Here is a 19,780-nt window from a genome sequence, read left to right on the forward strand (position 1 = left end):
GGATCTGTAAGGTGTAATGACACTATCAGATCCTGGAGACAAAAACTCCTCTGTTTATATCACACGACTAAGGGTTTCACTACTAGAAAAGTCACCTTGGACTGATTAATAACTAAAAGTTAATAAACAAAGTGGAATAGTTTAGCCTCCAAACCAACGGCATGAAACTGGCACTGGGCACTCAATACTCGGCGTTCAGTACTACCTTTTTAGTACACGGACAACCTATTCTGTACCTGCGCTCCCAGCCCGCGGGGCTGTGCTCTCTAAGCATCCCTTCCTGATAGCACCAGTGCTGCTCTCCGAGGCTCTGCGCAGCGGCTGCAGTACAGCTTGCGGGCACAGGAGGGCATCTCGCACCCACGGCAGGAGCAGGAGCTCACGCTTTGGCCTTAACCATCCCCAACTTTTGTCATCAGAAAACACTAGCAAAAACACAGAGATAAGCGCATCCTTAAGCAAGGAATAGCTTTTAAACACTGACACCGAGAGCTGTTCAGTAAGCTCCAGCATCCCGAGTGCCCAAGGGTTGGGTTCAGAGACCCAGGATCTTCAGAAAAAGTCTGTTGGTGAGGTGAGGTGGCATCTGGACTCAGTAACCCATGGAGAAAGTCTTGTCTTTGTCCCAGAGATCATACAGACACTCTCAGGTGCAAGCTGAATGCTGTATGCATTGCGTATGGCTCTCCCTCATCTGACATCGAAAGACAGAATCATGGAATCACAGAATGGGTCAGTTTGGAAGGGACCTTACTGTCCCTTACTGCCCAGTTCTAATCCTTGCCTTGGGATACCTCGTGCCCTGGCCTCGAATGCCTCCAAGGATGGGGCACTCACAGATCTCTGGGCATCCTATGCCAGGGCCTCGCTGCCCTCTGAGTGAAAGATTTTCCCCAGCATCTAAACTAAATCTCCCATCTTTTAGTTTAAAGCCATTCCCCCTTGTCCTATCACAAACCTATCACACAACACAGACCAACACAGCTTTTCTGTATCAGCTCCTCTGCGGAAAGACACTCCAGGCTTACACAGATGCATTACACAGATGCAGGGCTATTTCCTGCTCTGGGATAACCATTAGGTTGTCCTTGGCTTACCTCGGATCTCACGGTTGTGCTCATCCTGCAGTACAGCAAGGGTGACGGAGTGGTTGTTTTCCAGCTGTAATACTGAAGCTTGGTGGACAGCTGTGATGTCAGACACCTGTTCAGTGACAGCAGGTGGAAACAGGGGCACACGGTTAGACGTGCTGCAGCACACTGACAAGCCACTGTTAGACAGCTGCAGTGAGCTGGAAACAGCAAAGGGATCTACTGAGTGTGACACCCTCTGTACATGAGCCAGGCTAATTCATTACGGAAGAGGCACGTTACCTCCTGGAGTGTCAGCATTACCTCCACTGCTGCTCGTCGCTTTTCTCTTTCAATTTTAAAGTGATAAATGAGGCACATAAGAAAGCACAAAGCAAAAATGTGAAAAAAGGGTATGTTCAAAAATCTCAACATTCAATTAATCTAAATTGTATGCATTGCCTGGCTTCCTCTGATGGTCAGATAAACTTGCACAGTTCAGAGTAATCCTATTTTTGTGGCGCTGTACTGCAATGAGTTTAATTGCACAGTCTTGAGTTATCTTCCACGGAAAGTGCCTATGAATTATTCATAGTTGTAAAATATTCATTTCTAGAGAAACATTGAACTTATCATCAGCAGGTTTAAAAAATGAATCACGATCTATCTCACTTCTACTTGAAAATGAGCATCCTACAAAGCCATCAATATGCAAGTTCCAAACTCCTCCTGAATCCTGTTCTTTGAGTCCACATCCAATAAACTGATGAAAGACATGACAGCACCTGCTCTGATCTGCAGAAATTCCTTCTTCACTTCTAACCTGACATTGAGTGAGGAAGACCCACAGATTGAGCTGTTGAGGGGTTTCCAGTACCAGCAAAAGCTCCCTGCGTTCTGTCCTGCAGCCTGCTCCTACCCCCAGTCCAGCTCCGCAGTTCATAGGAAACAAAATGCTTTATGAATCAGGGAAGTATGTAAAAGTCCCCTGGTTTCTGACTGATCCCTGCAAACAACTGGCAGCGAAGAGCCTTGCAAAGTTTGCTGACTATGAGGCAAACACAGCACAACCTGGAACAGCAGCTTCTCTGTTCTCAGTCTGAGCTGAAGAACAGTCCTGCCTCCTTGTCTACACAAAGCTCAGCCCCACAGCAGCACAATTCAGCAGCAATGTCCGTGTGGCTAACCAAACATGGCCCACCTGCATTACCTCTGTTCAACTTATGGCCGTATTTCTAGAAGGGATTCACTCTGAAGAGAGACCCAAAATCAAGGCTTGCAAACAAACTCCCCGCCAAGCAGCTCAATGACCTAAGGTCTGAAGTTCAAACTTCACTCACTGGGCTCTTTTATTCAGCAGCCATCCAAGTTGGAACAAAATGGGACTTCCAGCTCTGTAAAGATGGCCATTGGAATGACATCAGAAAAGCCCTAGAGTCCACCCCCAATTCCTTAGGGTTTCAAGTATTCATCAGAGCAGCTCTGAGTGTTACCATCGATGACCTGATGTGCTTTTCCAGGTTTGGTAATCACAGTGATCTCATTCCCTATACACACTGTCTGTGGTATCTGCACACTGTCTGTGATATCTGGCAATGCGCAAAATCGAGCTGTTTAATTGTTACAAAGAATCAGCTGTTCATTGCAAAGTCACTTCGCCTCACACAACATCTTTGTCCACTGTTACACTGGTAGATACTGCAGCCAAGCACATCTCCACTGAAATAAATGTTATTTCACTGTGTTTATCTGTCAAACATATGTATTAGATCACCCAACAGGAGCAATATTTCGTATCAGATTGGATAACATTATCTCTTAGAATGAAAAACAGGCATTAAACATGGAATTTAAAATCATACAAATCCATTTTCTTAAAACTGCAGGAGGCAACTAAGAGGTGAAGAACCGTTCACAGAACAACATGGAACTCAGCTTGTTGATGTACTGCATGGGAGAGCAGGGCAATGGGGGTTAGATGACCCAGTGGGCTACTATTGGGATGCGAAATATCACTTGATTTCTCCCAGTCTGCATGCCTCGTGTGAGCACTGCCACATTCTTTAACCCACCCTTACTTAAGTCTTTACTCATGCTCTAATTGCTGCTCAGCTCGGCAGCATCCCATAGGAAAAATTAAGATCAATTCCAACATCCTCAGAGGGTAAAAGGGTCTCCTTTCTCTGCCACAATCCTTGTCAGGTTATTTATCTATAAGGCCAATTAAATATGCTCCAGTTTTCAAATGGTATCCAGGGCTTTTTCTGTTTCTGAATGCTTTATATTCCCATCCCAAATGACTCCTTTTAACCTTCTCGTGTGACCTCTAGTCTGCAGTTTTCATGGCAGATTGTCTACTTGGCAGCTGGAACCAGATCTTTGGGATCACATTCCAACCCTGCTACTAACTTACTTTGTAAACTTGATCAACTCACTTAAATCCTGTGTCACAGTTACTTCTGGCTATAAAAAGAAGTTCATATGGGATTTTTAAGGATTAATAAGCCAAAGGGAAGAAGAGGATCTAGTATGAGTTCAGCGGGCTGGAAGACAAAGCAGTTTGAGCTGAACTGCTCAAGAAACACTGGCAAGTCAGGACCATGGATTTATAATTTTGCACTTAGTTGCAATGAACATAGAAACACTGGCCTGCATTGTCACACCTGATCATTGCTCACCAGCATTAAGGCTGAATGATTCCAGTCCCTTGCTGGCTGTGTTCTGTGGCATGCTCAGAGCCAAGTGCTTCCCCTCTCCAGAGCATCATCTCTCTAAGCTGAGCAGAGGATGAAAAACCACAGATAACAAGCCCTTTGGGTGTGAGGCTCTTATGCTTAGTTCTTAGGCAACTTGGTTCAGAGGCTAACACAGCTCCCCCAGTTCTCCTTGTCCTGTTCCATGGCAAGAGGCCAAAAAAAGTCACTGGTGAGCAGCTTTTCAGCCAGCTTCTGATAGCAACGAACACAGGATGGGTGTACAGCTGAGTATGAGTCAGGAGGGAAAAACTACCAGCACTCATCATGAGATGCTGGAAGAACCGTGGATTGAAAAGACAGAGTTACCAGGCTCACAACAGAGGTTCTGAAGCAACAGAGAGAAAAGTTTGCTCTACTTCCTGTAATTCTGGGAACTAAGAGTTCTCTAGCAAACCAAAGGATTGGAGGAGGGAGAACTACTTGCCCCACTAACGGGAAGATGCACCTCCACTGTTTCAGTGTGGTGATTAATAGCACTGCAACAGACGAGGACGTGAGAAATCTAAGTATATTGGTAGTCCAGTGACCTGTGTAACCCACGCTGCAGCGATCAGCCTGAGGGGAATAAAGTCACCATCCACCCTGCTGTCTTTGGAGCTTGGAGAAGCACTTCAAAGAGAAGCAGAGATAAGTCATCAGCTCTCCTAGCAAAAAATTAACTTGCAGAACAAATTCCTTCACAAATGCTAATGCCTGATGATCCAGGAGGGGCAAGGCTTGCAGCTAGAGCTGGTATCTCTTTCAAGACAAGCTGGCACACTTAACACAGGGAGGAGGATAAAAAAGCCAAAGCTTTTGGGAATGCCACCCACTCCTTTATCACATAACCCAAAGCAGAAAATTTGAGGGGCTTTGTAAGAAAAATGTTCTGTCATAAACTAAAATGAGAACCAAGAGACACAGTTCAAGAACAGACACTATGCAGTACCAGAGAAAGACTGTGAAAACTCTAGGGTAGAGCAGAATAAACTATTTTACAACATCTTCCCAAGCATCTTTAAAAATCAATGCAGCAACAGAAAAAAGGCAGTTTGCCTGGGACAAAAGAGCTTGGTCACATAAAGCCTTTGTATTGCACTTTACAAGCCCTGCAAATCAATAACAGCTAACAGGCACAGCAATTAAAATGGGTAAAATCCAGAGAGAGAGCTTCACCCTCCCCCAGATCTTTACATGGAAAAAGAAGAAACATCCCCATAAAAATATTTTTGCTGGAATCAGCTGTCAAAGATTATGGGTCCATTGATAGCAGAGTAAACAAACAAGAAGCAAGCTGGCAGCTTGTGGTGGGAGACCTGGGGAGGGGAGGTTCTGCCAACAGCTCCCTTTTGAGGGAAGGCTACGAAGGAGCCCGTAACACTGCTCTACTGCACAGGGCCCAGTGGCACACAGTGTTCTTGTCCCCTCTGCCTGCACGGTGGCTCCTGGGGTGGCAGGGGCACAGGCTGGGATGCAGTGTGTCTATCTGACATGGCTGGCTGAGCGGTGTACCTTAACACTGGCATTATGCTGTAAACACAGTACAAGAGACATAGAATTGTCATAATCTCAGTTTGTATTTTCACTTCTGTCTCAGGAGTTTTACAGGGCATAAATGGGGTCATTTCCCTTTTTATAAATGTCTGAGCTTAAAAACTGTGGACTGTAGCCTCTGCTGTGCCCCAACCTACTGTTCTCATAGAATCACAGGATCATTACAGAATCACACAATGGTCAGGGTTGGAAGGGACCTCAAGGATCATGAATCTCCAACCCCTCTGCCACATGCAGGGCCACCAACCTCCATGTTTAATGCTAGACCAGGCTGCCCAGGGCCCCATCCAATCTGGCCTTGAACACCTCCAGGGACGGGGCATCCACAACCTTTCTGGGCAGCCTGTTCCAGCACCTCACCATCTCTCTGTAAAGAATTCCCCCTGACATCCAACCTAAATCTCCCCTTCCTCAACTTAAAATCATTTCCCCTTGTCCTGCAGTTATCAACCCTTTCAAAGAGTTGATTTCCCTCCTGTTTGTAGGCTCTCTTTAGGTATTGAAAGGCTGCAATGAGGTCACCCCACAGCCTTCTTTTCTCCAGGCTGAACAAGCCCAGCTCCCTCAGCCTGTCTTCATAGGGGAGGTGCTCCAGTCCCCTGATCATCTTCATGGCCCTTCTCTGACCCTCTCCAACAGCTCTCTGTCATTTTTGTACTGGGAGCTCCACACTTGGACACAGTACTCCAGATGGGGCCTCACAAGAGCAGAGTAGAGGGGGACAATCACCTCCCTGTCCGTGCTGGACACCCCTCTTCTGATGGAGTCCAGCGTACCGTTTGCCATTCATTCCAGCCATTAAAAGTAAGACTAAAGTAAGTGTATGCGGGAGCCTTCCTCCCTACCTATATAAAAATTGCAATGCAAGGAGAAATGTTTGTTTTGTACAATCTAAAAGACTAGTCCGAATGGTGGAGAAGAAATCAGGGAACCTAGAGTGTATCACCCACTTGGTATTTAGGTTATGCGTTACATGGATCCCACCACTTCACTGTATCAGCAGTGGCATTTGAAAGAATGAGGGACTGGGTTCTACTGGCATTACTTCTGCATAACAGGTTCTTGCTCAACCATTGGTTTCATATAAATTGACTAGAATAGGAGGGATGGGGAACAAGTAGGTGTGGGGAGCAAAGCTAGTATAATTATTTATGTTAGTTGTAAAACATCAGGAAGCATGTTAAGAAAACACATGGCAATGTAACATACTGAACTATACTATACTGAAATGCCATTAAGAACAATAGGAGGGCAATGCCATAAAGATAATCTGGAATACATTTTTCTAGTCATCAGTCATCTTTACCAGTGTCTTCATGTTTGAGATTGCCTGTGTTTCATTACCTGAAACCACTCAGAACAGAGATGGTCTGCTTTTCTGAATCAAACAGGCTAGAACTGACCTGGTGCAGATGCTGAGACTTGATGAGATCCAGCTGCAGCTTGTGCTGCTCCTGCAGGCTCTCCATCCTGGCGCTGTAATCCTCATGTAAACGCTGCTCCAGAACCTGCAGCTCCTCCTTCTGCTGCCAGCGAAGCTTTCTCACCTCCTCCTCTAAGCGCCTCTCCAGATCCTCCTTCTCATTTTGTAATTTCTTACATTTCGCTGTGTTGATGGCTGAGGACACAAAAATAAGTATACAGTCAGGCTCTGAGCTCCTTGGGAGCAAGGGTGGCATCAACTCTGTAAATCACTGAGCACAGTGGTTCTTGCCAACACTGGGACTCTCCAGAATCCCAATTGTGAACAGGCTCACACTCTCCTCTGTCTTCCTCCCTTTAACACACATACACAGGAGTATTTATTTGAACAGAGGCATTGGCAGAATCCTGCAAATGCCCACACAAAACTGGGGCCTGGAATAATACGAAAACAAGGAATTTCATGGACCTCCATTCTGTTGCACGGATGTCCCCTTTCTGGCCAGCACAGTCTTGGACTAAAAAATCAAGTCTTTAGGGCATCTGCTTTGTCTTGGATGGTAAAGACAGCACATGTGACAATCACACTTGACACAAGGGTCTTTCATGTGGGAGAAGAGATTTTCCTTATCTCCTTTTCTCAAGTCATAGTCTTGGCCATAGTCCCACTTACAACAACATACCAGGGAAGCAGAAGACCTACGGGTTCTTGAGTTGCATCCTATGCATATGTTATTTTCCATCTGTTGGAAGCTGTTCACCCCACAGGCCTGTTTCTTATACCACCTCCAACAAGGATGTCTTAAAACCATTAGTGCCCACTATTGTTATATTCAAACAACTATCTGGTGCGCTCCATGGAACCAGAGAGCACCCAGGACAGGCTACTATTGAGGGCAATCAGAAAGTGTACATGTTTTACTCTTGTGTACTAACCCAGTGGCAATGTCTCTAAATCCATGAGCATGTCTACAACTTGTTTCAGAAGGTGCAACTCTAGCATTCCACTGAGTCAAGAATGCTTCAATCTGTTTCCCCGTTAGGTTCCTCCTCTGTATTGTTCCTGGCTCCCAGGGCAGCAGTGTCACAGAGTACTCTGCAGCTTTTACTATGCCACCAAATAGTTGCAGTCACTTCAGACACTGAATTGACACTGAAGGCTTGATACCAATTAAATCAAAGAGCTATTGGGAAAGAAGTGATTAAAATTATCATGGTGATAACACTCAGAACACCACCACAGAAAAGGTGTGTTTTAGATGGCACTGAAAGTCCTTCTTTCTGATTTAGGTCCATAGCTGGTTTAGAAAAATACTGAGCTTTTGAATATACTGTGTCAGATGCTTATCCTTCCTTTGCCCTTCAAAATGCACAGACACATATGGCCTTGTAAGTCAGCACAGTGGAAGAAGCTGCCTCCGAAGCTGCAGACAACTTCAGAATGTTTCAAAACCATTACACTGATGGACATTTTATGTTTCCTGGAAGCAGAAAATCATGTCCTTCCTGTCTTTTTCTACTATGGCGTCAGACTAAGCTCTAGTCTGCTTTGGTGAGGTCTCACCTCATGTCCTGTATACAGTTTTGGGCACCACAACACAAGAGGGATATCAAACTGTTAGCATTCACAGGAAGGCTACAGAGATGGGGAAGGGTCAGGAGGGCAAGGTGTGTGAAGGGAGGCTGAGGCCCCTGGTTCAGCACAGAGCAGGGCAAGCTGAGGGGAGGCCTGATGGCGGCTGCAGCTCCTCACAGGGAGCGGAGGGCAGCGCTGAGCTCTGCTCTGTGTGACAGCGACAGGGAACGGCATGGAGCTGCGGCAGGGGAGGGCGGCTGGGGGTGAGGGAAAGGGGCTGCGCCAGAGGGCGGTGGGCACGGAACAGCTGCCCAGGGCTGTGGGCACGGCCTTGAGGTGCTGGAGCTCAGGGAGCGTTTGGAAGCGCTCTCAGGCATTGGGATTGGATTTGGGGTTGTTTTTTGGAGCCAGAAATTGGACGTGGTGATCCTTGTGGGTCCCTTTCAGTGTGAGATATTCTGTTAAACACGTTTTATTTCAATTTCCCTAATTGGCCAACTGCCATGAGCACAGACCAAGTTAGATGTGTGTCCATGCATGTGTGTCCATGCAATGTATTTATCCATCTAAGCAATATCCAAACTTGCTCACTATGTCTATACTGTAGATAGATACTGCTGCTTTGGTCCTATTCTGATCCTGATGTTTTCTGAAGCATTAAATGGACACTGTGCCCCTTTCAGGCTCTCTGCTCCCTACAGAAAGTGAGGCTGTATCAGGGAGTTCAGCACTGCAGCAATGCCACATAGAAAGCTTTCCCACCTACCTCATACCACAGCAGGATTTATATGGTCATGAAACGTCCTGTCTCTGTGGTTTGGCTTATAGCTGTAAACTCCATCCCTTGCTGCAACAGTTTCTCTTGGTGTGCAAAGCTACCAAAGAGCCCGCAGCTCTGGATTCAGAATAATTGAAACTTACTCATGCTTTAAATTGGAGCTGCAATGAAACCCTTCTCTTCGTAGCCTCTCTAATGAGATTACCCAGCACACAGGGAGGGCAGGCAATGAAGTGACATGTTTTAACCAAAAGAAAGTCAATCTGTAACACTTCCCAGAACATGAAACTCCTTCCACACCGCCTAAAACACAAAAGTGCTCATGCTTTTCAGATCAAACCCTGATGCAGGTGCAAAATGGAGGCAAGAGGGCAAGTGTGTCTGCACACACTGAGGGAGAGGGAGATGTCACTGATGGTCCAAATCCTCTGCAGAAAACCAGAGCTGGAGCCGAGCCTCTTTGCATTGCAGGGTCAACCCATGGGAACTGGGAGCTGTCATATGTACAGGGTTTGCCTGCTCGTGAGAAATGGGTGCTGCATCCAACAGCAAAAACAAACTGTGTAGCCTGCACCCTTACTTCTGACCCTTAGCCACAGAACCGCAGACAAATCACAGAAGCCCTTGTTTGAGTTCAGTCTCCTCTGATCGGGAGGCACATCCAGAAGGAGCTGGCACTCCGGTTTCAAGTTCTTGCAAATTCACAGTGCAAATTTTAAACCTGACATCTGATTGTCTTACATTCGTACAGGCATTTATGCACCTCCACACCCCTCAGCTCACTTCACACGTCATTTATCTGACAGCAAAGGGACATGCAACTCTGACATTTAATTTCCACTAGTGCGAGGGGAAACAGAAGGTGTTCAACACTTCTTTTTTTTCCAGGAGTCTCAGTGTTACATCTGAAAAGTGCTTATATGTATATATAATATATATATAATTTATAAAGATGGGTGTCTTGAGGGTATAACGATTGCTTGTAGTGTTTTTCTAGCCTTGTTATTTCTAGCAAAATACACGAGCAAACCTTTTTGTATAAAATAACAAGTTCCTTGGTGCTTACAAAGCTGTGGATGCACACATTCTTCTCCAAGCTGAGAAGCAGCACTTTTCTATTTCATTGCATGATGAGGTGTGTGACTCCACAACAATGCTAGAGGTAAAGGTGGAGGGTGTGACCCAAACCTAACCATCCTGCCTGGGTCCAGAACGGTACAGCCCATAACAGACAGTGTTTTACACACATGGGTGTCTCCGATTCCCTGGGGCATCTCAAGCAGCACTGAACATCTATTTCTGGCCTAGATCTACACTGCCTAAGATGGGACTAGATACCCAACTCGCATGTAGACATTTAAAATAAGGTGAATAATTGCAATTAGAGAGACAGTCCTGGACAATGGCCTGTCAAAGCTGGACCACCCTCCCTGAGTGTTGCTCTCTCTTCATTGACAGAGAACCTGAAGAATCAGCCTGCACCACACGTGCAATGTTACACTATCTGAATTAGAGCTATCATCTTTACAACCAAACATTAGACCAACCACCTGTACCAATCTTGACTACTCTAGCCTAGTTTTACTGATTCATCCAGACATTTGCAGTCTTACTTACATGGCAAACATGTACATGAGAAATCCAGAATTTTTGACCACTGCTCAAGCTGTTCATCTGGGCTGATAACTTTCAAAGTAATGAGAGTCTGCTTATCAAAGTGTCTGAGACAAGTCAGAACTACTACTTGGCTGTAGTCAAAACAACTAAGTTACTGGTTCACTCTGTACTTTTCCCCTAAATGTTAACTTCAACTGCCTATGATTGCTGATGTTAAGTGACTGTTTTATTCTTTATTTCCATAAAGCTTGGCACAATAGGTAGAATTTTGTACAGCATAAAGATTCATCTGAGAATGAGAACAGCATAACTCTCATATTACGCAGGTGGGATATACATCTCCACTAGCATCCAAAGCTTGCACTGCTTTAGAGACAGCAAAGAACTGACAAGAACTGATCTCACGCATGGCATTGGTTACTGCACCTAGCTTGCAGATTCAAAACACAGTTGGTGTCACACCACCAATTACAAAAGTAAGGGAACAAATTGATCCTCTGCTCCCTGCTGTAAATCCAACGGAGAACGTGAGCAAATCCAAGAGACAGGGCTTCCAAATGAGAAGTGGATATACAACAGAGAGCTTCAGATGTGCCCTTCCTAAGCACGTGTAGAAGCAGCTCCTCTGTGAGAGTGAAGAGTGATGCTGAGGATGGATGAAGTCAAATAACAGGATGAAACTGTAAATAATATTTTGCTATTGCCGCAGCATCCTTCGGCAACGGGGACAAAACTCTCTCTCTGAAATGGCAATCAGCCAAAATATTTCAGAGGGAGCACAAGCAGCTGAGCATCGGAAAAGGGTTGTGCCGAGCTTTTCTGCAATGAGACACCAGAGGCAAAGCAAAGGCAAAGCACAGCCCTCCCTGTTGAGAAGGATCTACATCCCTGTCTCCCTCAAGGAGAGGCAGAGCGACTCTGGGCTCACCAAGTTCCACATGACACAATTCCATAAAATCATCTGAGTTGGAAGAGAACTTTAAAGGTCATCTAGTCCAACTGTCTGCAATAAACAGGAATAATAAACAGCTCCATCAGGTGCTCAAAGCTCCACCCAGCCTGGCCTTGAATGTCTCTAGGGATGGGGTATCCACCACCTCTGGGCAACTTCTTCCTTGTATTCAATCTAAATCTCCCCTCTTTTTTTTTGTTTGAAACCATTTCTCCTTGTCCTCTCACAACAGCCCATGCTAAAGAGTCTGTCCCCTTCTTTCTTATAGCTTCCCTTTATATACCGAAGGTCCACTCTCAGGTGGATTTATGAAGAGTCACTTGTTCAGTACAGATAATATACAATCAGTTTCAGTGCATCTTGATGGACTTGTCTGCACCACAAGTACAAAATGAAATCACAGAATCCCCTTGCCTCTGGGTTTCAGAAGACACTTTGTCCCATGTATGCAGGCTACCCAGGATCAAATCACAGGGAATATTGGACTTTGTGTAAACTGAGAGAAACACTTCTGTTGTTATTTTGCTTGTGCTACTTACCGACTTCATCCCTGATCTTTGCAAGCTCAACTCCTAGCTCGTCTATTTTCACAAGAGCATTTTCTTTCTGTTTAAGGGAAAAAAAAGAGAGAGAAATATGTAGTCCCCGGGTTTATCCCAGATAAGCACTTTCACATGTTCACTTAGTAAAGCAGATTAGAATGATTCCTCAGATTTTTGGGGGCGGTGAGGTAGGTAGGGGGGATTATAATAAACTCATTCAGTTTTTCAAGCCTAAAAGCCACCACTCATTGGCCACCACTACTTTGGTTTGGCAGGAATACATATACACAAAGCCATGTGCTCATGACAGCACTGAATACACCAATTACTCCCCTGTGTCTAAAAAGACTTGTCTACTATTTGCTGTTCAGTCTGTGAACCATTCATAGTTGGACAACACAAACAGGATGATACTGTTAATTCTGTTTGAACACTTCCATCTATTTGTGCCTGCATCTACCATAGTAATATGGTAACAAAATAGTATGCTCACGTAGTTGAATTTGCAGAGCAGATTACTGCACTTACACCATTCTAGACACGGTGAGCATACCCTGCACAGAAGACACCTCTCCTGGCATGATGCTCGTGCCTATTTCCACATTTCCTTCAGATTGTTTTATTGACTGCAAAGGATATGAGCTCCTTCCCTTGACCTGTTTCAAAAGAAATCTGAATGCATCTGAATAATGAAGGCATTCAAACAGATGTGCTGGACAAAGGAAAAATAAACGATATCATCATTAAGAATGCTGAATTACTGAGATGTGGGACTCTGATATTAGATATTCCATAAGCGCTGTGTAAACTGACAAAGAAAAGCCTCAGGAAAATCTATAGGAGTTTATTTGTTTAATGCAATAAATCCCAGCATTTGAAATTGGAAAAGTCCTGAATCAGATTAGGGAGAAGGCAAAGGAAAATAGACATACTCCTTTGTGTAGACATGGTGGTCATGTCACTTCTGGCTAGGAAAGCTGGGTGAAGCTGTTATAAATGTGTCCCAGGCTAGAAAAGATAATGAATCTCCAAAGGACAATCTGGAAAAAATCACATCTGAGAAACAAGGCAGTGTAGTAGCAAATGGAATATAAAAGATGGAATGAGCAAACAAGACTAATACAAATCTAATGAAAGTGGAATGAATTCAGAGACTAATGTTTCTCTTTATTTTTCCTGCACTTAACTTCAGCTCTGTTAAGAGGAACACAGAACTGCTTTAATTGTAGAAATACCAGGAAATCCTAACCTGGAATTTGTAGTAATCCTTTACATGGTGCCATTTTGGGGTGACATGTACCATTTCCAAGGAACTTGCTTCCCCGACAATTTTACTGTAAACCAAATGATTGGTGGATCTGATTGGCAGAGCCAGCTCCATACACTGACACTGCTGACTAATGCACAGGGCATCGCCTGCCAGGACTGCAGTCTCCAGACTGCAATAGGCCAAAACAAAAAAAAAAAGCTTTAAAGAACCCAAAAGATCCAGATTAAAATAGCCTGGTATGTGCCCCTTGCACAGATGCAGAAAACAGCATTCTTACAGAGATAACGTTTCCCCTTTTGGAGAGTATCACTGCATCTGCCCACACTGCCCAGTCGCTCCCTTGGAGTCAGGAAGCATTCCTGACAGGCTGCCAGGAGCAGTGCCCTTGGAGGTATGTGCTCAGGGATACATTGGATATGGGGCTCACAGATGGGGAGCACACGCTTAAGTTACCCACTCCCAGAAAGTAAAGCAATTTACAGCAAGGAGGCTCTGAGCCCCATGTAGGTCATTTGCAGCATCTACAGATGAGCAGAACTCAATGGGATTGTTAATATCCTCCTTATGGGCAAAAAATGGGAATTAAAAAAAAAAAAAAGGTATAAATAAATAAATAAATACATGTCCTAGTTAAGAAAAGAAGAGTTTAAACTTTGTTTCTACCTAAGAAATATGACAAACTCCTCACCTGACATTGCCTCAAGGTTTGCCCTACCTCTGAGGATGCCTGGTGATGAATTTCTCTCCAGAAGAGAGAAGTCACCATGGTGCCAGCTGGAAGATGCTGTCCCCACACCCACCTTCTGGCATGAGTGCCATCCCACCCTGTGGAACGCTTGGCAAACACCATGATGTTGGGAAGCAGCTGTGTTGATGCAGCTCAGGTGCTTTGGCTGTCACATACCTCCCCTACCAACACTTCTTGTGCTGCCTTATAGTGCAGTAAGAGCTTCCACATTGCTCTTCCAGACCTCTTTTCCTGTCCCTTGAGACATCAGACATGTGAGGGGTGCCCTCAGCACCAACTTTTATTGTAGTGCAGCTTTCTTGGAGGATTTTTTTTACTGAACAGTGGCATATCAGTTGGACTTGGACTCCATGGTCCTTATGGGTTCCAACTCAGAATATTCAATGATCAGTGCTTATTTTTCTCTTCTGTGAGAGAGGCAAGGAGTACTTGGGCTGATCACTGGATCAGCCTCAAGGTCTCCTGGATGTGCAGCGAAGTCACAAATCCCTGACATTTTCTGTTACTGTAACCTGCTTTGTCAGTGTAACACGATAGGATTGGACTGCAGGCATTCCTGGGACCAGTGTCAACATGACACTAATCCTACACGAAAAAGCCTATCCCTGTTATCACTAGTGGGGCTCAGCACATAACCAGCACACCAGAGCCAGTGCAGCCAGGGCTCTGGGAATGCCAGTTCTTGGGAAACCCAGTATTACCGTAGAGTGAAACTGGATCTGAAGTGACAACGAAAAGCTATCAGATCCAATGTGGAGATTCATAGGGGTTCAACCTCAAAACACCAAAACAATCAGAAAATCCCCATGCACACAAGGTCAAGTCCACCAAAACAAATGTGCAAGACTCAAAATTAACAGGATATCCTATTGAATTAATCAACGTTCATTATGTTTATGGCAAATGAGTACTTGAAAGAGAAGGCAGCGCAAGCAGGAACCTTTCTGCCCTCCCGTGGGTTTGTGCCCCATGGGCTCAGCAGACCCATAGAGCTCTGCAGCCTCCCCTCACTCGGACACTGCTTGGAGTAGAGCTGCTCAGAGGGACTGAGAGCCAGGTCCAACCCAGGGCTTCATGGCTCAGCTGCCACCTCAGGGCCATGGCTGGTTCCAGCAAGTGAAAAGACTACAGACACTATGAGGAGACTGCAAGTATCCAGTCCTTCAGTGCAATAGGCAGAAAAAATGGCTATGATCTGAGCCAGGATTTTTTTTCTCTCCTAAATGTGAAAGCAAGACAGTGTTTGTTTGTTTGTTTTTTGTTTTTAACAAAGCAAAAACATTGCTTTTATTTTTAAATACTTTTAATGAAGGACAATTTTAATTATTGCTTGGAAGACTTAGGAGAAAGATCTTTCATTGGCTGCATCCCAAGAAATGACTCTGAGACTGATGTACATCTCATGAACTAAAATCATGCTCCTGATGGAGATGAAGGAAGTTGGCATCATACCTAACACAATGGTTAAGTCTTGTGTCTGGAATATGTCCCATCTCCTCAGCCAGAAGGAAATGCAGAACAAAACAGGTAGAATGGTATGTTAGCTCTGTGCTAATGCTCTGTTGAATAAAAGCTGCGGTAACATCTCTTTTTCCTATCATAAACCTTAAAATATGCAGACTTCCCAGCATTTCTCCTGTGAAAGACTCAGCAACACTGCAGCAAGTAAACCAGACACTCAATGTGGTACTTATGTACTTCCAATTCAATTTGAAACTTCCTGAAGTCCCTGAAGGACAGACAGAAGCAGCAGATTGGTGCAGCTCATGGAAAGTGGGCAGGCAGGCAGGGGGAGGAGTGTGACAGCTTTCCAATTAGTGACAGCAGCCATAAAGTTAGCAGTGTAGTTCTGAAAATAAAAATTAAACACAGCAATAAGCAATACTAAGTCTGCTTCACAAATGACACAGGTTAGGCCAGGAGGATCAGAAAACTGCCCAGAGCCATGCACCAAGTCACCTGCAGCAGGGAAAGCGACCAGAGCAGTGGGAGTCACAGCCACAAATGGACAAGTTCCTCCTCCCTGATGACTAATAATGCACTTGCAGTATGCTGCATCCTAAGGTCTGAGTACACGTACAGACTGTCTGCAAACATTTCCTAATGCTCTGCACTGCCACCTAAAAATATGCATTGCACACAGATGCTCTGTGGTACTGCACTGGTTATTAACATTGCTCCTTCAGAACAGTTTTCCTGTATCCAGAGCTTCAAAATAAAAAAAAGATTAAAAAAAAAAAAAAAAGAGAGAGAGACTCTGACCTGCAGAGGGTGCTTAGTCATGGTTGTGCTTTATTCAGAGTTCCCTGGGGGCAGGCCATAAATTATCAGGAGAAAAAAGAGAATATACATTGGGAAACCTGTCATAGCAGTAAATAGTTCAGCTGATACTTGCAGGAGCAAAGACTGCTGCCCACTGTGACTCATGTGCACAATGACCTACAGCCTTTCCTCCATCAGGGGGGCAGCAGTAATCCTCCTCCATCATTTCCTTTTGCCCAAAGTTCACAGGTGGAGCTGACCACCGGGACAGCCCCCAGTGAGTGCACTTCCACAAGCTCCACATTAAGCCTGACACTGTCCTTAACTCCTTTTAAACACGTTACTAGGTAAAAGGGGACATCATCAGCTTTTCAATTGACTGACGATGAGTATCTTAAAACTCCAAACTAATGAAGTCCACTGCACAAGCACATGTTTTTGCCAAGAAAGCTGCTATTAAGTAAATTAAATGCATACGCTCATCTATAAACTCCAGGCAAAGGCCAAGGAACACAGCACCAAGCACTGCGTTGGCTCTACCTGGCACCAGGCAGCCTCCTGCTACCTGTAGCTGTGTACCTACCTCTGCTCTCTTTCCTGCCCGACTCTTTCCGATGCTCGGGAGTTCGGTCCCGTTAGATCCATCCTGAAAGCAATTTCCAGGGGGTTGGAACTGGCTGATCGTTAAGGTCCCATCCAACCCAAGCCACCGACACGTCGAAAGGAGTGTCAGAGGTAAGCCCTTAGGACAGGTAGGGCCGTCCGATCTCACTTCAAACTTCACCCAACTTCTTTGGCGTCTCGCACCTTTGCACGCTCACCGACAGCGCTCCCGAAGCCCACCGCGCTCTGCGGCCGCCTCCCAGCCCCAGCCCCCGGCACGGCACCACCGAGCATCGCCCCTCCCGCCCTGGGCTCCCCGCTCCCGGACCGAGGGACAAAAATATCCACAAGTACCATGCGGTCCTCGCAGAGCTCCGCCGAGAAGCAGCGCCCCATCTTGTCCCGCAGCGTCAGAACGATGCCCCGGCGACGCCGTCGTGACAAAGGGCAGGGGCCGCGCCGTGGTAACGGCGGGACGGAGGGCAACGGTCCCGCAACTCGCCGGCCCCGGCCGCGCTGAAACCCGAGAGGGAGCCCGGGCTGTCCCCGAAAGGCGGGTCCTCCTCACGGCGATCTTCATGCTGCGCCCGCGGTCATTTATCACCGCGGTCCCGCTCCTCCGCAACCCGCCCGGACGTCCCAGCGCTCGCTGCCGGCTGCGCCGCGGACATCTCGAGCTGAGCGCTGGCCGGGCGGCTGCCAACGCTGTGCGCACTGCGCGCACTGTGCGCACGCTGCGGCTCGCTGCGCTCCGCGCTCCCGTCGTGCCGCTCCCCCCCCCTTCCCTCAAGCCGCTGCCCCTCTCCCGAAGCGCTCCTTGAGATCCCCAGCAAGATCACTGCCCGCGGTGATGCGCAGACTGCAAAGCACAGACCTCTGCAGTGTGCAATGAGAGTTTTGTAACGCTTCAGGATGATTTTTTTCCCCCCAGAGAAATGACTCAAAGTGTGGCTATCGGTGATCAGTTGCATAAGCAAGACTGAAACACAGAAGTTGGGCACTGCAGTTCTGAGAGTCCAAATTAAAACTAACAAACGCCTTGGGTTATGTGACGAATCACAGTTACAGTCACAGAGTCACAGAATGGGTTGGCTTGCAAGGGACCTTAAACCCACCCAGCCCCAACCCCAGCTGTGGGCAGGGACGCCTCCCAGCAGCTCAGGCTGCCCAGGGCCCCATCCAGCCTGGCCTTGAGCACCTCCAGGGATGGGGCACCCACAGCTCTCAGGGCAGCTGTGCCAGGGCCTCACTATGCCCTGAGTAAACAATTTCACCCTGACATTTAACGTAAATGTCCCTTCTTTTAGTTTAAAGCCATACCCCTTTGTCCTGTCACTGTCAGACCATGTAAAAAGTCAGTTTCCCTCCTGTTTATAAGCTCACCTCAAGTCCTGGAAGGTCTGGAGCCTTCCCCAAGCTAAACAAGCCCAGTTCCCTGAACCTATCTTCGTAATAGGGGCGCTCCAGCCCTCTGGTCATCTTCATGACCCTCATATAATCAATCAATCAATCAATCAAAATAAATAAAAAACTAAATCTCAACACACATGCTCATGCAAGACCTAACTTTTCTTTGGAACACATGGAAATGAATTTGGTTGGCTCCTGAACAGCCACAGAGTAGAAATAAAAAAATACTTCAAAATACAGTAAAATACTTTCATCCTCACTGTAGGCACTTTTATTTATTTATTTAGCCAATATCATTCTGAGGGACAATTAACAGCAATTTCAACGGAAGATGGAGAGTCATCAGCTGGAAATAACAGCAAAGTTAAGGACTGTGCTGCTTATTCAGTCATAAAACGACAATGATGAATGCCTCGATGCAGCTCTGAATAAAGCAAATACAAGCCTAGGCTGTAGGAAAAAGAGGGGAGGGAATGAGGAGAGGTAATGAGCGCTCTGAGGATAAGGCAGAGCCCAACATGGTCTGAGGAAACTCAGGCTATCAGTTAAAAACCATCTGAGATGTTACTCTGTTTTCTTACTGGAAATAGAAATCGTGGCACTAAGGGACATGGTTCAGTGAGGGATGTGGCAGAACAGGCTGATGAGCAGGCAAGTCTTGTTTCCCATCTAGGAGATGCTGGGATTCTATGAAAATACAGGTAAGCCCTGCAAAGAGTTCCTTGCACCAACTGCACCAATTCCGTGGAATTTGCAATGGGGATAATAATTACATTTGGAAACATCAGAATAGTTGCATCCAACAAGGTACTTAACAGGGTATGTTTTACAAGCTACTCCAGCATTTACTGACTTCACTGGAAACAACTGCCAGCATTTCCCTGGGTAAACCTCTTGGGTAATTAAAGTCCAAGAAGGACATCTAGATTTTTTTACACATCCCAGCACAAGGGAGCTGCTTAGTCTATCAACAACCTATTTTAATGGTAAAACAGCACTCAGGTATTCTTTCTTTTTTTCTTTGCTGACAGAATCAATGCTTTCCCCTATGAAATGCATGATACAACTCCTATTTACTGTTCAAACACTTACAATGCTTTACATCTATTTTAAATCCCTTCTTTCCTTCCTTCCTCTTTTTCTCTCTCTTTCTCTTTTTCTCTTTCTCTTTCTCTTTCTCTTTCTCTTTCTCTTTCTCTTTCTCTTTCTCTTTCTCTTTCTCTTTCTCTTTCTCTTTCTCT

General features: G+C 45.7%; 1 protein-coding gene across 1 annotated transcript in view; it reads right to left on the reverse strand.

The window, feature by feature from the left end:
* The window catches only part of MTUS2 (microtubule associated scaffold protein 2), a 160,814-nt gene that overhangs the window by 10,940 nt on the left and 130,094 nt on the right, over window positions 1-19,780 (reverse strand). The window contains exons 7-9 of the mRNA XM_042839303.1: window positions 12,244-12,310; window positions 6,763-6,977; window positions 1,098-1,203 (exon numbers count right to left, since the gene is read on the reverse strand). Coding sequence (XP_042695237.1) covers window positions 1,098-1,203; window positions 6,763-6,977; window positions 12,244-12,310 — 388 coding nt within the window. The remainder of the gene's footprint in view (window positions 1-1,097; window positions 1,204-6,762; window positions 6,978-12,243; window positions 12,311-19,780) is intronic.

Source organism: Centrocercus urophasianus, unplaced genomic scaffold (assembly GCF_019232065.1).
Source record: "Centrocercus urophasianus isolate 14NV4802_14NV808 unplaced genomic scaffold, USGS_Curo_1.0 seq_9, whole genome shotgun sequence".
In the NCBI taxonomy this organism is placed as follows: Eukaryota; Metazoa; Chordata; class Aves; order Galliformes; family Phasianidae; genus Centrocercus; species Centrocercus urophasianus.